General features: G+C 35.5%; 1 protein-coding gene across 2 annotated transcripts in view; it reads right to left on the bottom strand.

Annotated features, from left to right (window-relative positions):
• Positions 1-495: 495 nt before the first annotated feature.
• The window catches only part of krit1 (KRIT1 ankyrin repeat containing), a 15,319-nt gene continuing 814 nt past the window's right edge, over positions 496-15,000 (bottom strand). For both annotated transcript variants that reach the window (XM_084422883.1, XM_084422884.1), the window contains exons 2-17: positions 14,815-14,961; positions 14,576-14,732; positions 14,369-14,461; positions 13,620-13,749; positions 12,636-12,879; positions 11,919-12,034; positions 11,280-11,423; positions 9,419-9,575; positions 8,476-8,583; positions 8,232-8,388; positions 7,990-8,141; positions 5,895-6,061; positions 5,282-5,369; positions 3,753-3,959; positions 930-1,046; positions 496-850 (exon numbers count right to left, since the gene is read on the bottom strand). In XM_084422883.1, coding sequence (XP_084279009.1) covers positions 761-850; positions 930-1,046; positions 3,753-3,959; positions 5,282-5,369; positions 5,895-6,061; positions 7,990-8,141; positions 8,232-8,388; positions 8,476-8,583; positions 9,419-9,575; positions 11,280-11,423; positions 11,919-12,034; positions 12,636-12,879; positions 13,620-13,749; positions 14,369-14,461; positions 14,576-14,732; positions 14,815-14,913 — 2,226 coding nt within the window. In that variant the 5' untranslated portion in view covers positions 14,914-14,961 and the 3' untranslated portion in view covers positions 496-760. The remainder of the gene's footprint in view (positions 851-929; positions 1,047-3,752; positions 3,960-5,281; positions 5,370-5,894; positions 6,062-7,989; positions 8,142-8,231; positions 8,389-8,475; positions 8,584-9,418; positions 9,576-11,279; positions 11,424-11,918; positions 12,035-12,635; positions 12,880-13,619; positions 13,750-14,368; positions 14,462-14,575; positions 14,733-14,814; positions 14,962-15,000) is intronic.

Here is a 15,000-nt window from a genome sequence, read left to right as displayed (position 1 = left end):
TGCACGGTAACAGTGACACGTTCTTGTGTCTAAGAGTTATAAAGGGGGATGATGGATGTTTCACTTAATAATAAAAAAATATATATATGGTGACTTTATTTTACTATGTCCTTTTTATACGTTACATGCAGTTAATATAGTAATTACTATAAATTGTGCATAATTACATGCAACTAAGTATGTAATTAATTATTATTACTCAGTACTTCAATGTATAATTACACTTGTAACACGGACACCTTGAAAATAAAGTGTAACCAAAAATATTTTATTTATTTTTTTAAACATTAAATTATTTGAACCAAAAATTATAAAAATTGTCAGTCTGACAGATTCACAAATTGGTCTGAATTACTCTTGATTTTACAATTACATTTAAATTACTGTAAAGGTCATGGAATGTGTTTGTGACAAATTATATTAATAAAGCATTACTGATTTGCATGTGGATAAAAAACAGCAAGAATTGAGAAATAAATAAAAAACTTCATTTTTTGTATAATTTATGAGCTTTTTTTATTAAAATGGCCATTTATATTTACAAAAACTGTTAAAAGCACACATTTATGACATTATAAAATGCATATAATACCATATACAGTAAGAAAATATAACATGGTAAATTAGGTTAACAATCATGATGATACGTAATGTCTTCCTTTTGGTAAAAACAACTCTTAGTCAGTTTTAAAATAGCATAAAAATCAAAACAACTACACAAAAAAAAAAAAGGCAAAATGCGAAGACATCTGTGATAGGTTCAACCGTAAGCATATTTATCTGACACGGCTCTGTCGTTCGGCGTGATCTGTCCACTCAGCTTCATCAGCAGCTTCACGATGAGGCCGGCCTGGAGAGGAAACACGGAGACGATAAACTCGGGCTTCACGCCGTCACGTGACTGGCGAGATGCAGAGAGAGACTCGTACCTGTTTGGTGTGGACGACGAAGTTCTTCTTGTTCTCTAGACTGTGTATTTGGACGTATTGGTCGGCCTGACCGAGCTGCCACATAAATGTCCCATATTCCAGACTGAGATGAAGCACCTGATATATAAAACATAAAAGATTGGAGGGACACAATCCATGTAAAAGCATCTGTCAGTATGATTTAAAGAGCCCTGATTATGCTTTTTCAGATTATGACCTTTCATGTAGTGTGTAATAAAGCTGTATGTGAATGTAAAAGGTCTGCAAAGTTTCAAAACTCAGAGTTTTTGTCTCAAGGCGAGACACCCCAGGTGAATAGGGTAAAAAAAAAAAACTAATAAATATCACTAAACTTCACCAGTTGATTGATTACATTAATAATAGCAAAAAAAAAAAAAAAATTGTATTACAAGTTTTCTGAAATTGTATGTTTAAATATGCAAATGAGGCGTTGTCTAATTAAATATGCACTAATTTGCATACATTTCTAGAACAAAAAAATCAGATTTAAAATTATAGTTTCATTTATTTGATATATTAGAGCCAAATGTTTTTACAGAGGGGATATTGGATATCTATGGAAGCTTGTTTCCGCCACAAAATAAAACATTTTAAAAGATAATTGTGACTTTTTAATCTCGTTTAGTTTACATCTCGCAATTCTGACTTTATTTCACAGAATTGCGAGATATAAAGTCAGAATTGCGTGAAATTAAGTCGCAATTGCATCTTATAAAGTCAGAATTGCGAGATATAAAACCCAATTCTAAGGGAAAAAAAACCTCAGAATACTTTATATCTCACAATTCTGACTTTATAACACGCAATCGCGACTTTATTTCTCAGAATTGCGACTATTTCTCACAATTCTGACTTCATATCTCGCAATTGTGAGAAAAAAAGTCAGAATTGTGAGATAAAAAGGTCGCAATTATTATTATTTATTTATTATTCAGTGGCGGAAACAAGCTCCCATAGATATCTCTATTTATCAATCCACAAATCAGAAAATACTGTCAACAGCCAAAAATAATTTAATTTACGCCATTTTTATAGGAATAAAATGTCGTATAAAATCAGGAAACTTTTTATATGAACAAACCCCTTTGTAAAAACCTTCATAATATAGATAAGAAATTGAATAAAACTGTAAAGTTTGGTGTATGTAAGAGATTTCTAGCTCAATGTAGGAGGAAAAACTCATTTAGAGAAAACGGCCTTTAAAGATATATACTGTGATTGAAATCTACAGACTCAAATAGATAAAAGATACAGTTAAAAGTTTATTTTGGATGTTTTCTGTCCACTAGTCTGAAAAAAAGCCCAAAATAGTGTTTTTGCCTGTAGTCTCGCCTTAAAGAAGTGATTCTGAACTGCTGAAACGAGTTACAGTAATTACACTCTTACATCGGTAACATATCTACGTAACAATTAGTGATGCACGATATATCGGTATATGTACATTTTAAATGTTAACGTTACTGCCCCGATAAGAAAATCTGGTCGATATATTAAAGCTGATTAATAATGTATTATGTCCTTCAGCTGAGACACTTCAGATGCGCACTGTTCGACATGATGGTTTTGAATTTCTTGAAATATGACTAAAATCACTTTGAAAAGGATATCGGCTACATACAATTATAATGAGGACATTATGTGTGCTTGGGACGTGGCTTTTAATGGTGAGACTTTTGTTTTTATTTGGATTTATTTAGATTTATCGACCAATATATCGGTAATCGGCTTCAAATATAAAAAATTATCGGTATTGGCCAAAATTGTCATATTAATGCATCCCTAGTAATTTGCATAATTCCAGTCTATGGTTTTCATTGGCGAACAGCGTCTGCTTTGCTCCGGCCTCAAACACTGTAGTTGTAGCTGAGACTGGAAGAGTTTGGTTCAGGCTGTCGCCATGAGACTTTCACCGTGTCCTAACCAGATGCGATACGAGAAGATTCCAGCGACTAATAATGTGTCTGTCCACACTAGACACGACGCGACTGCGAGATGCGTCAAAATCAATCAAAACCCACAGCCAATCAGAACAGCATGTGGGTGGAGTCAGCCAATCAGAACAGCATGTGGGTGGAGTCAGCCAATCAGAACAGCATGTGGGTGGAGTCAGCCAATCAGAACAGCGTGTGGGCGGAGTCTCACGGCACCAGAGAGTAATCTCGACGGCACTCGCAAGAAAATGGATAAGTAGCAACATAATCAAATTCACAAATATTACACCATTAAAACATTATTAAAAATACATAGGCTGAGTTACTAAAACAATCTTTGTCACAGAATACACTTGTTTGTTCACAGTTTGAACGTCCTTGTTTCCATTTGTTTAATTTGAAGATCTGAGGTGAATTATCCACTGTTGCTTTTACAGCTACAAAGCTGGAGCACTACATGATATTCAGAGTCACATGACACGCTTTTAACATTAAATAAAGCACATAAACAGTGCCTGAGATTATCATCGCAACACTTTGTGTTTGTTGTTCCGGCGCGACGTCGCAGAAAAATAGAAACCGTTTCTAAAGTAGAATCGTCGTGTGTCGCCGTCGCGGCTGGTTAGGACAAACACTCGGATTTAACGTGGAAAAGAGGCTTTTTAATCACGCGTCGTCTGTAGTTACGACACGGTGTGAACCTTCAAACTAACCGTTTTCAGACTATTTGAGAAATGAGGCGATGCTGCAATATGAAAAAGTGTTTACCTTGGATGCATGTAAATCTATTGCAGGAGACTCATAAACAGAATCCGGAGCATTATACGGCATGCTTTTTAAGTAATTAGGATTTGAGTAATTAAAATCTCACTTTTGTCTCCATGTTCATGAGATGCAAGCCTTTGGTGTTCACACCCACATACACTCGGATGACCTTGTGTGTGCTGGAGCTGGCCTTGGTGAACACCTGTCCTGTGAAGAAAGCCGCTCCATATGTGGGAATATCCCAACAGTTTTGCAGGAAGAGTCTCTGGAGGTGGTGCATCTCTTTACTCACTCCCTCGCTAGTGCTCAAACTCTACACACACACACACACACACACGGAGAATTGAGAAGATCAGAGCAGATTCAGATCAATAAAAACATTTATGCATAGAGACCAACATTCAGAAGTTTGGGGGTCAGTAAGATATAACAAAACAAAATAAAAATTGGTAACACTTTTCAATAAGGTTCATTAGTTACTAACAAGGAGCAATACATTTGTAACAGTATTTATTAATCTTTGTTAATGTTAGTTAATAAAAATACAGCCGTTTGTTCATGTGAGTTCACAGTGTATTAATGTTAACAAATACAACCTTTGATTTTAATAATATATTAGTAAATGTTGAAATTACCATTAACTAAGATGCTGTAACAAATGTATTGCTCATTGTTAGTAACTAATGTGAACTAGTGAACCTTACTGTAAAGTGTTACCAAGAAATTAATACTTTTTTCAGCGGGGATGTTTCAAATTGATCAAAAGTAACAGTAAAGACATTTATAAAGTTACAAAAGATTCCAATTTTAAACATTTTAATCATCAAAGAATCACGGTTTCCAAAATGTCTGAAGCAGCACAACTGTTTTCAACACGGATAATAATCAGAAATCATCAAATCATCATATTAGAGTGATTTCTGAAGGATCATGTGACACTGAAGACTGGAGTAATGATGCTGAAAATTCAGCTTTGATCACAGGGATAAATTACACTTGACTATATATTCACATAGAAAACTGCTGATTTACGTTGGAATAATATTTCAGAATTTTTACTGCATTTTTGATAGAGACTTCTCTCTAAAACCGACCCTAATCTCTTGAATGGTAGTTTTCCTGGTTTCTAAATTGCTGTTATTTAAGCATGGCGTCTGAGAGTGTTTGTGCAACAACTTCTCAATTTGAGTTACAAGGTTTCAATTCAGTTCTGATTTGATCCAGTTAGTAGTTCGTTAGACAAACGAGGTAGAAATGTGTCAAAGTAACACCTTTAACTGTGCGTTTAAAAAGTTTGATAAATCCAGTAAAAGCTTTAATGACATTGAACTTAATAAGTGATTTAATGAAATGCTGGTGACAGCTGCTTGTGTCTGAAATGAAAGACAGTATCATCACAGATACATTTTTATTTTATTTAAAATAGAATTATACTTTTTTTATTATTATTATAAAAACTGATCTGTGATGTTACTGTCTTTCAAACTATTTAATTCCACAATATTATATTATTCCACAATATTTTAATGTCAAATAAATGCAGTCTTGGAAAGCAGAAGAGACTCCTTCAAAAACACTAATTATATCTCAGTGACGAGCAGTGTACATGATGAGCATTACGTGGAATAAACACACCTTGTACTCGTGAAGTATCCTGTTAGTCCAGTGATGTGCTTTGCTCTTGACCTTTGAGATTGGAACGATGGATTTCAGGTTTTCCTCACTGCATTAAACAAAACATATTCCCATGTCCTTAACCACTAACACTGAAAACAGTAATTGTCAATATGTGTGACCCTGGATCACAAAACCAGTCTCGAGTCGCACTTGTATATCTGAGGCAATAGCCAACAATACACTGTATGGGTCAAAATGATTGATTTTTCTTTTATGCCACAAATCATTAGGATATTAAGTAAAGATCATGTTCCATGAAGATATTTAGTAAATTTCCTACCGTAAATATATAAAACATGTATTTCTGTGAGTGAATGCTGCACAATCGCCAACATAAATGATCAACTTTAAAGGAGATTTTCTCAATGTTTCGATTTTTTTGCACCCTCAGATTCCAGATTTTCAATAGTTGTATCTCAGCCACATATTGTCCTATCCTAACAAACCACACATCAATGGAAAGCTTATTTATTCAGCTTTCATATGATGAATAAATCTCAATTTAAAAAAAATTGACCCCTGTTTTGTGGTCCAGGGTCACATATGTGGTGGTGAGGACTGATCTACATACTTCAGAAAGCCCTGTTTGTGCTTCTTGCTGTCGTAGTTTCCGTAAATGATCTGCAGGAGGAGGCTGGCCAGCGTGATGAGTTTGCTGTCGGACGCTGATAGAAAGCCTTTGAGGAGACAGTGACGAGCTTCATCGAAGAGGATGAGGATGGACAGCGGATCTTCAACCTGAGGGGGAAACTAACATTAATTTCACAGCTAAATGCAGAACGAGACTTTCACCGTGTCCTAACCAGACACGACGCGATAAGATTCCAGCGACTAATAATGTGTCTGTCCACACTAGACACGACGCGACTGCGAGACGCGTCAAAATCAATCAAAACCCACAGCCAATCAGAACAGCGTGTGGGCGGAGTCAGCCAATCAGAACAGCGTGTGGGCGGAGTCAGCCAATCAGAACAGCGTGTGGGCGGAGTCTCGTGGCACTAGAGAGTAATCTCGACGGCACTCGCAAGAAAATGGATAAGCAGCTACATAATCAAATTCACAAATATTACACCATTAAAACATTATTAAAAATACATAGGCTGAGTTACTAAAACAATCTTTGTCAAAGAATACACTTGTTTGTTCACAGTTTGAACGTTCTTGTTTCCATTTGTTTAATTTGAAGATCTGAGGTGAATTATCCACTGTTGCTTTTACAGCTACAAAGCTGGAGCACTACATGATATTCAGAGTCACATGACACGCTTTTAACATTACATAAAGCACATAAACAGCACCTGAGATTATCATCGCCACACTTTGTGTTTGTTGTTCCAGCGCGACGTCGCAGAAAAATAGAAACCGTTTCTAAATTAGAGTCGTCACGTGTCGCCGTCGCGGCTGGTTAGGATAAACACTCGGATTAACATGGAAAACAAAAGATACCTTGTGTCACACGTCGCGTGTAGTTAGGACACAGTGTTTAACCATCGACGTGGATCAGGTAGAATTACTGAGCACAAATTGACTGAGCAAAAACAGTGCACTCATATAACTTATGAATGGGAGGAAGTGCAACACGAAATAGTGTATGCGAGTCACGCCCACTGAGTGGCAGAAAGACTGAGTGGCAGCATTGGTTTTCAGTGTGAATGCCACAAAAAAATTTGACTGTTCAGCTAGATTTGACAAGAAATCTGAGGTGTATTTTTACAGACTGCCAAAAGCTACAGAACAGAGAAGCAAATGGATCGCTGCGATTCACAGAAACAACTGGATCCAGGCAGAGAAATGTGGATTTCCAGTTATTATTTTATGTCAATATGCTGAATTTTGTGGTAAAATCATACCCTATATATTGAATTGTTATATATTGTATTGACAACTCATCAATTAAATATTTACCATTGTATATTCTGCATAATTGGATGTTTTTAAATAAACACTGAAAAAAAAACTATACTGCTTTTGAGGCTGGATGATATATATAACATTAATATAAGTGATCACATGGATTTAGACCTAACTATATTGTATTTAAAGCGTTTCTCACAATTGCGATTTACATCTCGCAATTCTGACTTTTTATGACAGAATTCAGTGATATAAAGTCTCACTTGCGTGTTATAAAGTCAGAATTGTGAGATATAAACTCTCAATTGCGTGTTATAAAGTCAGAATTGTGAGATATAAACTCTCAATTGCGTGTTATAAAGTCAGAATTGTGAGATATAAACTCTCAATTGTGTGTTATAAAGAGATATAAACTCACAATTGTGAGATAAAAAGTCGCAATTATCTTTTAAAATGTTTTATTCTGTGGCAGAGACAAGCTTCCATCGTTCTCCGCATGAAAGACCCACGACTGGTAGATTAACATGCGACAACATTTCTCTCCGATATGGAAGTTTCGTTACATTGAATGTGGAGGATTTTAACTGTGACGAGATGATTGACAGGAGGCACGAGACTATGTGACAGAGCGGTTCGTGAAGGACACAATTATGATGAAGTAGCTTGACCCAAAGCATGTCTACTCTTCTGCTACACACTCAAAAGTATGTACTTTTTCTTCACACAAACACTTTTAGGGCATAGTACAAGTAGTTTCCTTGAAAGGGACTTTGGTAAAGATTGAGAAAAGATATTGACGGTGTGGCAGAAACCTTTTTTTCAATCTCTAAGGGCAGCCGAACATCTCTGCGCAGGAATAGCTGTGGAGTTTCCCGTTGTGGATCGAGAGCCGTGAGATCGGTCACTATCTCGGTCCAGATCCGTAAGTGTTGCAAGGGCTTGTGGTACGGCTTCAGCTGCAGACCTAAACAACACGACAGAGGAAAAGCATGAAGTCACGTCAGATATCTGAGTTTTTCAGGAGCCGTCAGGTCAGGTGTGTTGGTAGTCTCACTGAGGTTCTCTGAGCAGATCCAGATGGTGAAGTACTGCTGTGTCTCCTGTGAGAGTCTCATGCCCTCCATGATCTGCTGCACTGTCGTGTTGTTCCCATGTTTCAGTTCCACGGAGCGGTACGATCCATCCATGCGATAAATTCTCACCTTCTCGTACTGAAACAAACCAAAACGTGCAGCTTAGCAGGACTTCACATCGCAGTGCTGATCCAGAAGTGCAGAACGCTGTGGTTTCACACTCACTGGTTTATTGTTGGCTTGCTGAAGGAGTTTCACCGTCTCCTCCCAGTTGTTTTGCTTGTTTTCTTCACATAGTTGAAGTGGGGATCGTTTCTGTTGGTCCTCAATGTGCTTAAAATGACAAGGGACAGCATTTCATTTTATTTTTTTTTACTTTCAATTTTTATTTATTGTGTATAAATGTATATATAAATAATAAACTATATTTTTAATAACTTAAATATAATTTAATATTTATATATACATAATAAAAATATGTTTTTTTACAAAATCTCTTTGTAAATATTGACATTCCACACTATTAACAATATATTATATGTTTTTAATATACATTGTGTGTGTGTGTTTGTGTATATGTATATATATATATAAATAATAAACTATACTTTTTAATAACTTAAATATAATTGAATATTTATATTTGTATATACATACTAAAAATGTTTTTTACAAAATCTCTTTGCAAATATTAACATTCCACACTATTAACAATATTATATTATATGTTTTTAATATACATTTTGTGTGTGTGTGTGTGTGTATATATAAAAAAATATAAATACACACCTCAATGAATAAATAAAAAATTTAAGATTTTTAAAGTTTCTCTAACAAAAAAAACCCTAAATATAATTAATATAATAAAAAATTATATTCTTACAAAAACTCATAACAAACAAACATTCTACACTACTTTGTCTAAACAAGTAAAAGATAAAATTCTAAAAACGAATACCAGTTGTTTTAAAATGCTACAAGTGAATTTGGCCATTAGGCTACATTGTAATGTACAGTATTTAAAAATGGAAATTAATTTTGAGATTATTAAATTAAAAGTGTTTTTAAAGATTAATCCTACATGAGAGTGAAGGCAAAGGTAATAATCTGAATGTAAAACAGGGGGAAATGAGCATGGCAATGAAATATGAAAGACTGTATTTCTCACTCGGTCAATCTCCGGATTCTGCAGGAGTATCTGCACAATTTCTGCATGACCCCCGACGGCTGCGAAGTGTAAAGGAGAGCTCAGCTGCCCGTTCAGCAGATTGGGGTTACAGTTCCCTTTCTCTAGCAGAAGCTTGGTGGCCTCCAGCTTTCCATGCCTGAAGTCAGAGGAAAAGCAGACTGATGTCATGGTGTCATTGAACTGATGAAAGTGGAGAGATGATGGGATCTAAGCCGCATATAAACTCATGTTTCCCACATGAGCAGCATGACTCAGTGTATCCAGGACTATGGACTAAGGAAACATGGACAAACACTTACTGTCTTAAAGGGATAGTGGGAGTGAATGGCCGTTTCTGTTTTGAAGTCCATAAAAGTGCATCTATCCATGATAAAAGTGCAGCTATCCATGATAAAAGTGCATCTATCATCATAAAAGTGCATCTATCCATGATAAAAGTGCATCTATCCATGATAAAAGTGCATCTATCATCATAAAAGTGCATCTATCATCATAAAAGTGCATCTATCCATGATAAAAGTGCATCTATCCATCATAAAAGTGCATCTATCCATGATAAACGTGCATCTATCCATCATAAAAGTGCATCTATCCTCTATCCATGATAAAAGTGCATCTATCCATGATAAAAGTGCATCTATCATCATAAAAGTGCATCTATCCATGATAAAAGTGCATCTATCCATGATAAAAGTGCATCTATCATCATAAAAGTGCATCTATCCATGATAAAAGTGCATCTATCATCATAAAAGTGCATCTATCCATGATAAACGTGCATCTATCCATCATAAAAGTGCATCTATCCTCTATCCATGATAAAAGTGCATCTATCCATGATAAAAGTGCATCTATCATCATAAAAGTGCATCTATCCATGATAAAAGTGCATCTATCCATGATAAAAGTGCATCTATCATCATAAAAGTGCATCTATCATCATAAAAGTGCATCTATCCATCATAAAAGTGCATCTATCCATCATAAAAGTGCATCTATCCATCATAAAAGTGCATCTATCCATGATAAACGTGCATCTATCATCATAAAAGTGCATCTATCATCATAAAAGTGCATCTATCCATCATAAGTGCATCTATCCATCATAAACGTGCATCTATCATCATAAAAGTGCATCTATCATCATAAAAGTGCATCTATCCATCATAAAAGTGCATCTATCCATCATAAAAGTGCATCTATCCATCATAAAAGTGCATCTATCCATGATAAACGTGCATCTATCATCATAAAAGTGCATCTATCATCATAAAAGTGCATCTATCATCATAAAAGTGCATCTATCAAGACTACACTGTACGAATGAAACCATGAAGGAACAATGGGACAATTTCTGCACCTACATGTCTACAATGTAACTTTGACATCAGCTGTTTATAGAGATTTACACTGAACCTCACTGTTTTATGTTTGTTTGTTTGTTTTTATTTTATTATTTTATTTTATATATATGCATTTTATTTTTATTTTATTTTATTATTATTTTTTTTTGTTATAAAATACAAAAACTCAATAAATATTTGAATTAAAAAAAAGTGCATCTATCATCATAAAAGTGCTCCACAGGCTCTGGGGGATTAATAAATTTATCATGGATAGATGCACTTTGATGGTCTTCAAAACAGAAACGGCCATTGACTGCCATTATGTATTCCAAAGCTTGGAAGAGCCAGGACATTTTTTAATATAACTCTGATTGTGTTCGTCTGAACGAAGAATGTCATTTACACCTAGGATGACTTCAGGGTGAGTAAATCATGGGCTAATTTTCATTTTTGGGTGAACTATCCCTTTAAAGAAACAAGTAGTTGATATATACCAGCATGCATAATGAATGGGTGCCCAGTGGTCACTGTCCAGCTGTTTAACGGAGAAGCCGCTGTCCAGGAGTTTGGTCAGAAGCTCCGTGTCTCCTTCACAGGCACTGCGGTGCAGAGGGAAGTCGTCCACCCACTGGCGCTCTCTACAGGACACACAGAGGAACCAGACAACTGAGTGTTACACTTCATTCTGATAGTCCAATAACTCAGAGTATTAGTAGACTGTTGGGTTAGGGTTTGGGTTCGTAGAATAAGTACATCCAAAGTTACTTAAATACAATTTAATATTTATATATACATAAAAAAATTTTTTTTTTACAAAATCTTTGCAAATATTAACATTCCACACTATAAACAATGTTAAATTACATGTTAGTAGAATAAGTGCATGCAAAGCTTCTTCTAGTCAGTAAAGTGTCTGTTGGGGAGCATCAAATAAAGCAGATATTAAGCAGACTTAAACAATGTAATAATTTAAGGTGGAAACAATGAGCTCATTGAAGTCATGAATACTTGTTTGTTAACAAATGATTATGGCATATAGAAAATTCAGTATTTGATGAAGTCTGATTATTAGCAGCCTAATAATGTAATACACAGAGCATCAGCATAGTAAACGTAAAAATATATATACTGACTTGTCTTCTGTGACGCTGGTCATGCTGTGCTGCCATTTGTCTCTTTTTGGAATCTGGATTTTGGAATAATCCGGCGCTCCCAAACCAAAGTAAGGGTTGATGATGACCTTGTCCACCTTTAGGCAAGAGTTCAAATCTTGTTATGTATTCAAAATATCAATTAAAAAGGTATATTGCACATGACAAATGACTATAATGCATAATCTTAAATAAACTACCGTTCAAAGCTTTGGTTTTTTTATTATGTATTATATGTCTCATGCTCACCAAGGCTGTATTTATTGGATCAAAAATACTGTAAAAACAGTGAAATATTATTAAAATTTAAATAACTGTTTTCTATGTGAATATATTTTAAACTGTAATTTATTCCTGTGATCAAAGCTGAATTTTCAGCATCATTACTCCAGTCTTCAGTGTCACATGATCCTGCAGAAATCAGTCTAATATGCTGAAGAAACATTTCTGATTATTATCAATGTTGAAATATTTCATATGCATATTTTTCAGGAATTTTTTGATGCATAGAAAGTTCAAAAGGACATCATTTGTGATATAGAAATCTTTTGTAATGTTATAATTGTAACTTTTGATCCAACTAATGTGACCTTGTTTAATAAAAAATAAAAAATAAAAAACATCCTACTGACCGCAAATTATGAGCATTGCTTATGAATGCAATTTTTTTCTGGTTATTATCATAAGAGAAAGCCTCACTCTGTTAGTGTACTGCAGATCTGACCCATAGAGCGGGTTCTCGATGCACAAGTCAGCTTTCTCCAGGGACATCATCTTGCTCTTGATCTCCAGCGCCGTGTAGCCCATGTGGAGCGGGCCGTCGGGCTGCTTGCTCTCCACTGCATACGCCGGGTTACTCACGTTAGTCTTCACACGGTCTACCGGAGCCGGCCGGAAGAGTGCAGGGATGGCGTGAGGCACAGCGTGTTGCTCTGCTAACCACCTGAAATAAACAGTGACAATAACAAGACAAAACATATGTGACCCTGGACCACAAAACCATGTCACATGGGTCAATTTTTTGAAATTGAGATTTATACATCATCAGAAAGCTGATTAAATAAGCTTTCCATTGATGTATTTGTTAGAATAGGACAATATTTGGCCGAATCTGAAAATCTGGAATCTGAGGGTGCAAAAAAAATCGAAAATCTCCTTTAAAGTTGATCATTTATGTTGGCGATTGTGCTGCACTCACTCACAGAAATACATGTTTTATATATTTACGGTAGGAAATGTACAAAATATCTTCATGGAACATGATCTTAATATCCTAATGATAAAAGAAAAATCGATAATTTTGACCCATACAATGTATTGTTGTCTATTGCCTCAAATAAACCAGTGCGACTCGTGACTGGTTTTGTGATCCAGGGTCACATATTGACAGAGCTAACCTCATCAGTCAATAAACACAAGCTTTTAAATACCGCATGAATGGTGGAAACACTATTACACACTACACGAAAAAGCATAATAAGGGCACTTTAAAATCATGGTTCAAGGACCTAAACTAAAAGCTACTGGTTTAGGTAAAATAAACTTTGTCCTTCCCAACGTTCAACTGAAAATAGGCCAAAGGAGGACAAGAAAATGGTCTTTATATTATCATAACAAGACTCTGAAGTCCTATTTGTATGATTTTCGGACACTTTGATGGTCAGTGATGATGTTCAAACTTACTTGTCCAGAGCGAGGAGCATCTTTGAGGTGGTGGAGGAGAAATGGGCACTGGTTTCACTACAGACACGCATAATGTCCTGAAGGCAGTAGAAACTGGGGCTCCCAGGGTGATAAACAGACTTGCTGTTTTCTATATTGGAATACAGACCATATTCACTTCAGCATTCACTGCCATGACTCGCTACACAACTCACAGTAAAGGTATATATATATATATATATATATATAGTTTGGGGTCAGTATGGTATGATTTTTTTAAAAGGTTTTATTCAGCAAGGACTCATTAAATTGATACAAAAGTGACAGTAAAGACTTTAACATTGTTACAAAAGTTTTTATTTCAAATAAATGCTGTTCTTTTGAACCTATAATAATAAAAAATGCTTCTGAGCAACAAATCATCATATTATAATGATTTCTCTAGGATCATGTGACACTGAAGACTGGAGTAATGATGCTGAAAATTCAGCTTTGATCACAGGAATAAATTACATTTTACTTTATATTCAAATAAAAATTATGTTTTTACTGTATTTTGATCATATAAATGCAGCCTTGGTGACTTTTTGTCAAAAGCATTTAAAAAAAATCTTACTGACTCCAAACATTTGAACATATGCAAATTAAAGTGAGTCATATATATATATAAAAATATGACCATGTTTTAACATATATACATATATATTGTATGACTCGCTTTAATTTGCATATGACATTTTGGGGACCAATGAGAGTGTGTGCATTCTTACCTTTGACATTAATTGGCACAATAAATAACGAGGCCTCCTTCCCTTCACTGTTAGCATCTAACTGGAACTTCCTCATGTGCACGACACGTTTCCCTGCAGCACAGATCGTATATATGCGTCAGTGCAGCTAATTAACAGCTGATTATTGTGCCGTAGAGCTGAATGATGAGCTTCTGAAACCCAACACCTCCAGCAACGACCACTCACCTATTATGCCCTGGTTATTGGATATGGGCTTCGTGGTTTCATCGACATACTCCAGAATTGACTTCGTCCGATCACTGTCGGCCTGGATTTTGGTCCCAAGGAGTATTTTCTTCCGCTTTTTCTCTTTTCCCTCCAGGGGAACTTCAATAAGTAAAATCTGTATGGTAAAGCAGATTTAAACATTGAAACATATCCAACATGAATTTAAAGCACGATGCTTCACCTATAGCTCATCTCACCTCATAAGATTTCGCTCGGTACTCTTTGGAGTTAAGGCTGGCTGTGTTCTTTGGTCGAATAACAGCCACAAACACCTCCTCGAACTCTTGATTTCCCATCACGCACCTCTTTAGTTCCAGCTGTCATCAATTCTTTAAACACCATGCCTGCAAATCATATAAAGAGCATGTATGAGGAACAGAACC

Source organism: Rutilus rutilus (genome assembly GCF_951802725.1).
Source record: "Rutilus rutilus genome assembly, chromosome: 11".
Lineage (NCBI taxonomy): Eukaryota > Metazoa > Chordata > Actinopteri > Cypriniformes > Leuciscidae > Rutilus > Rutilus rutilus.
Note: the sequence above shows the minus strand (reverse complement) of the source record. Positions and strands in the feature narration are given on the sequence as shown.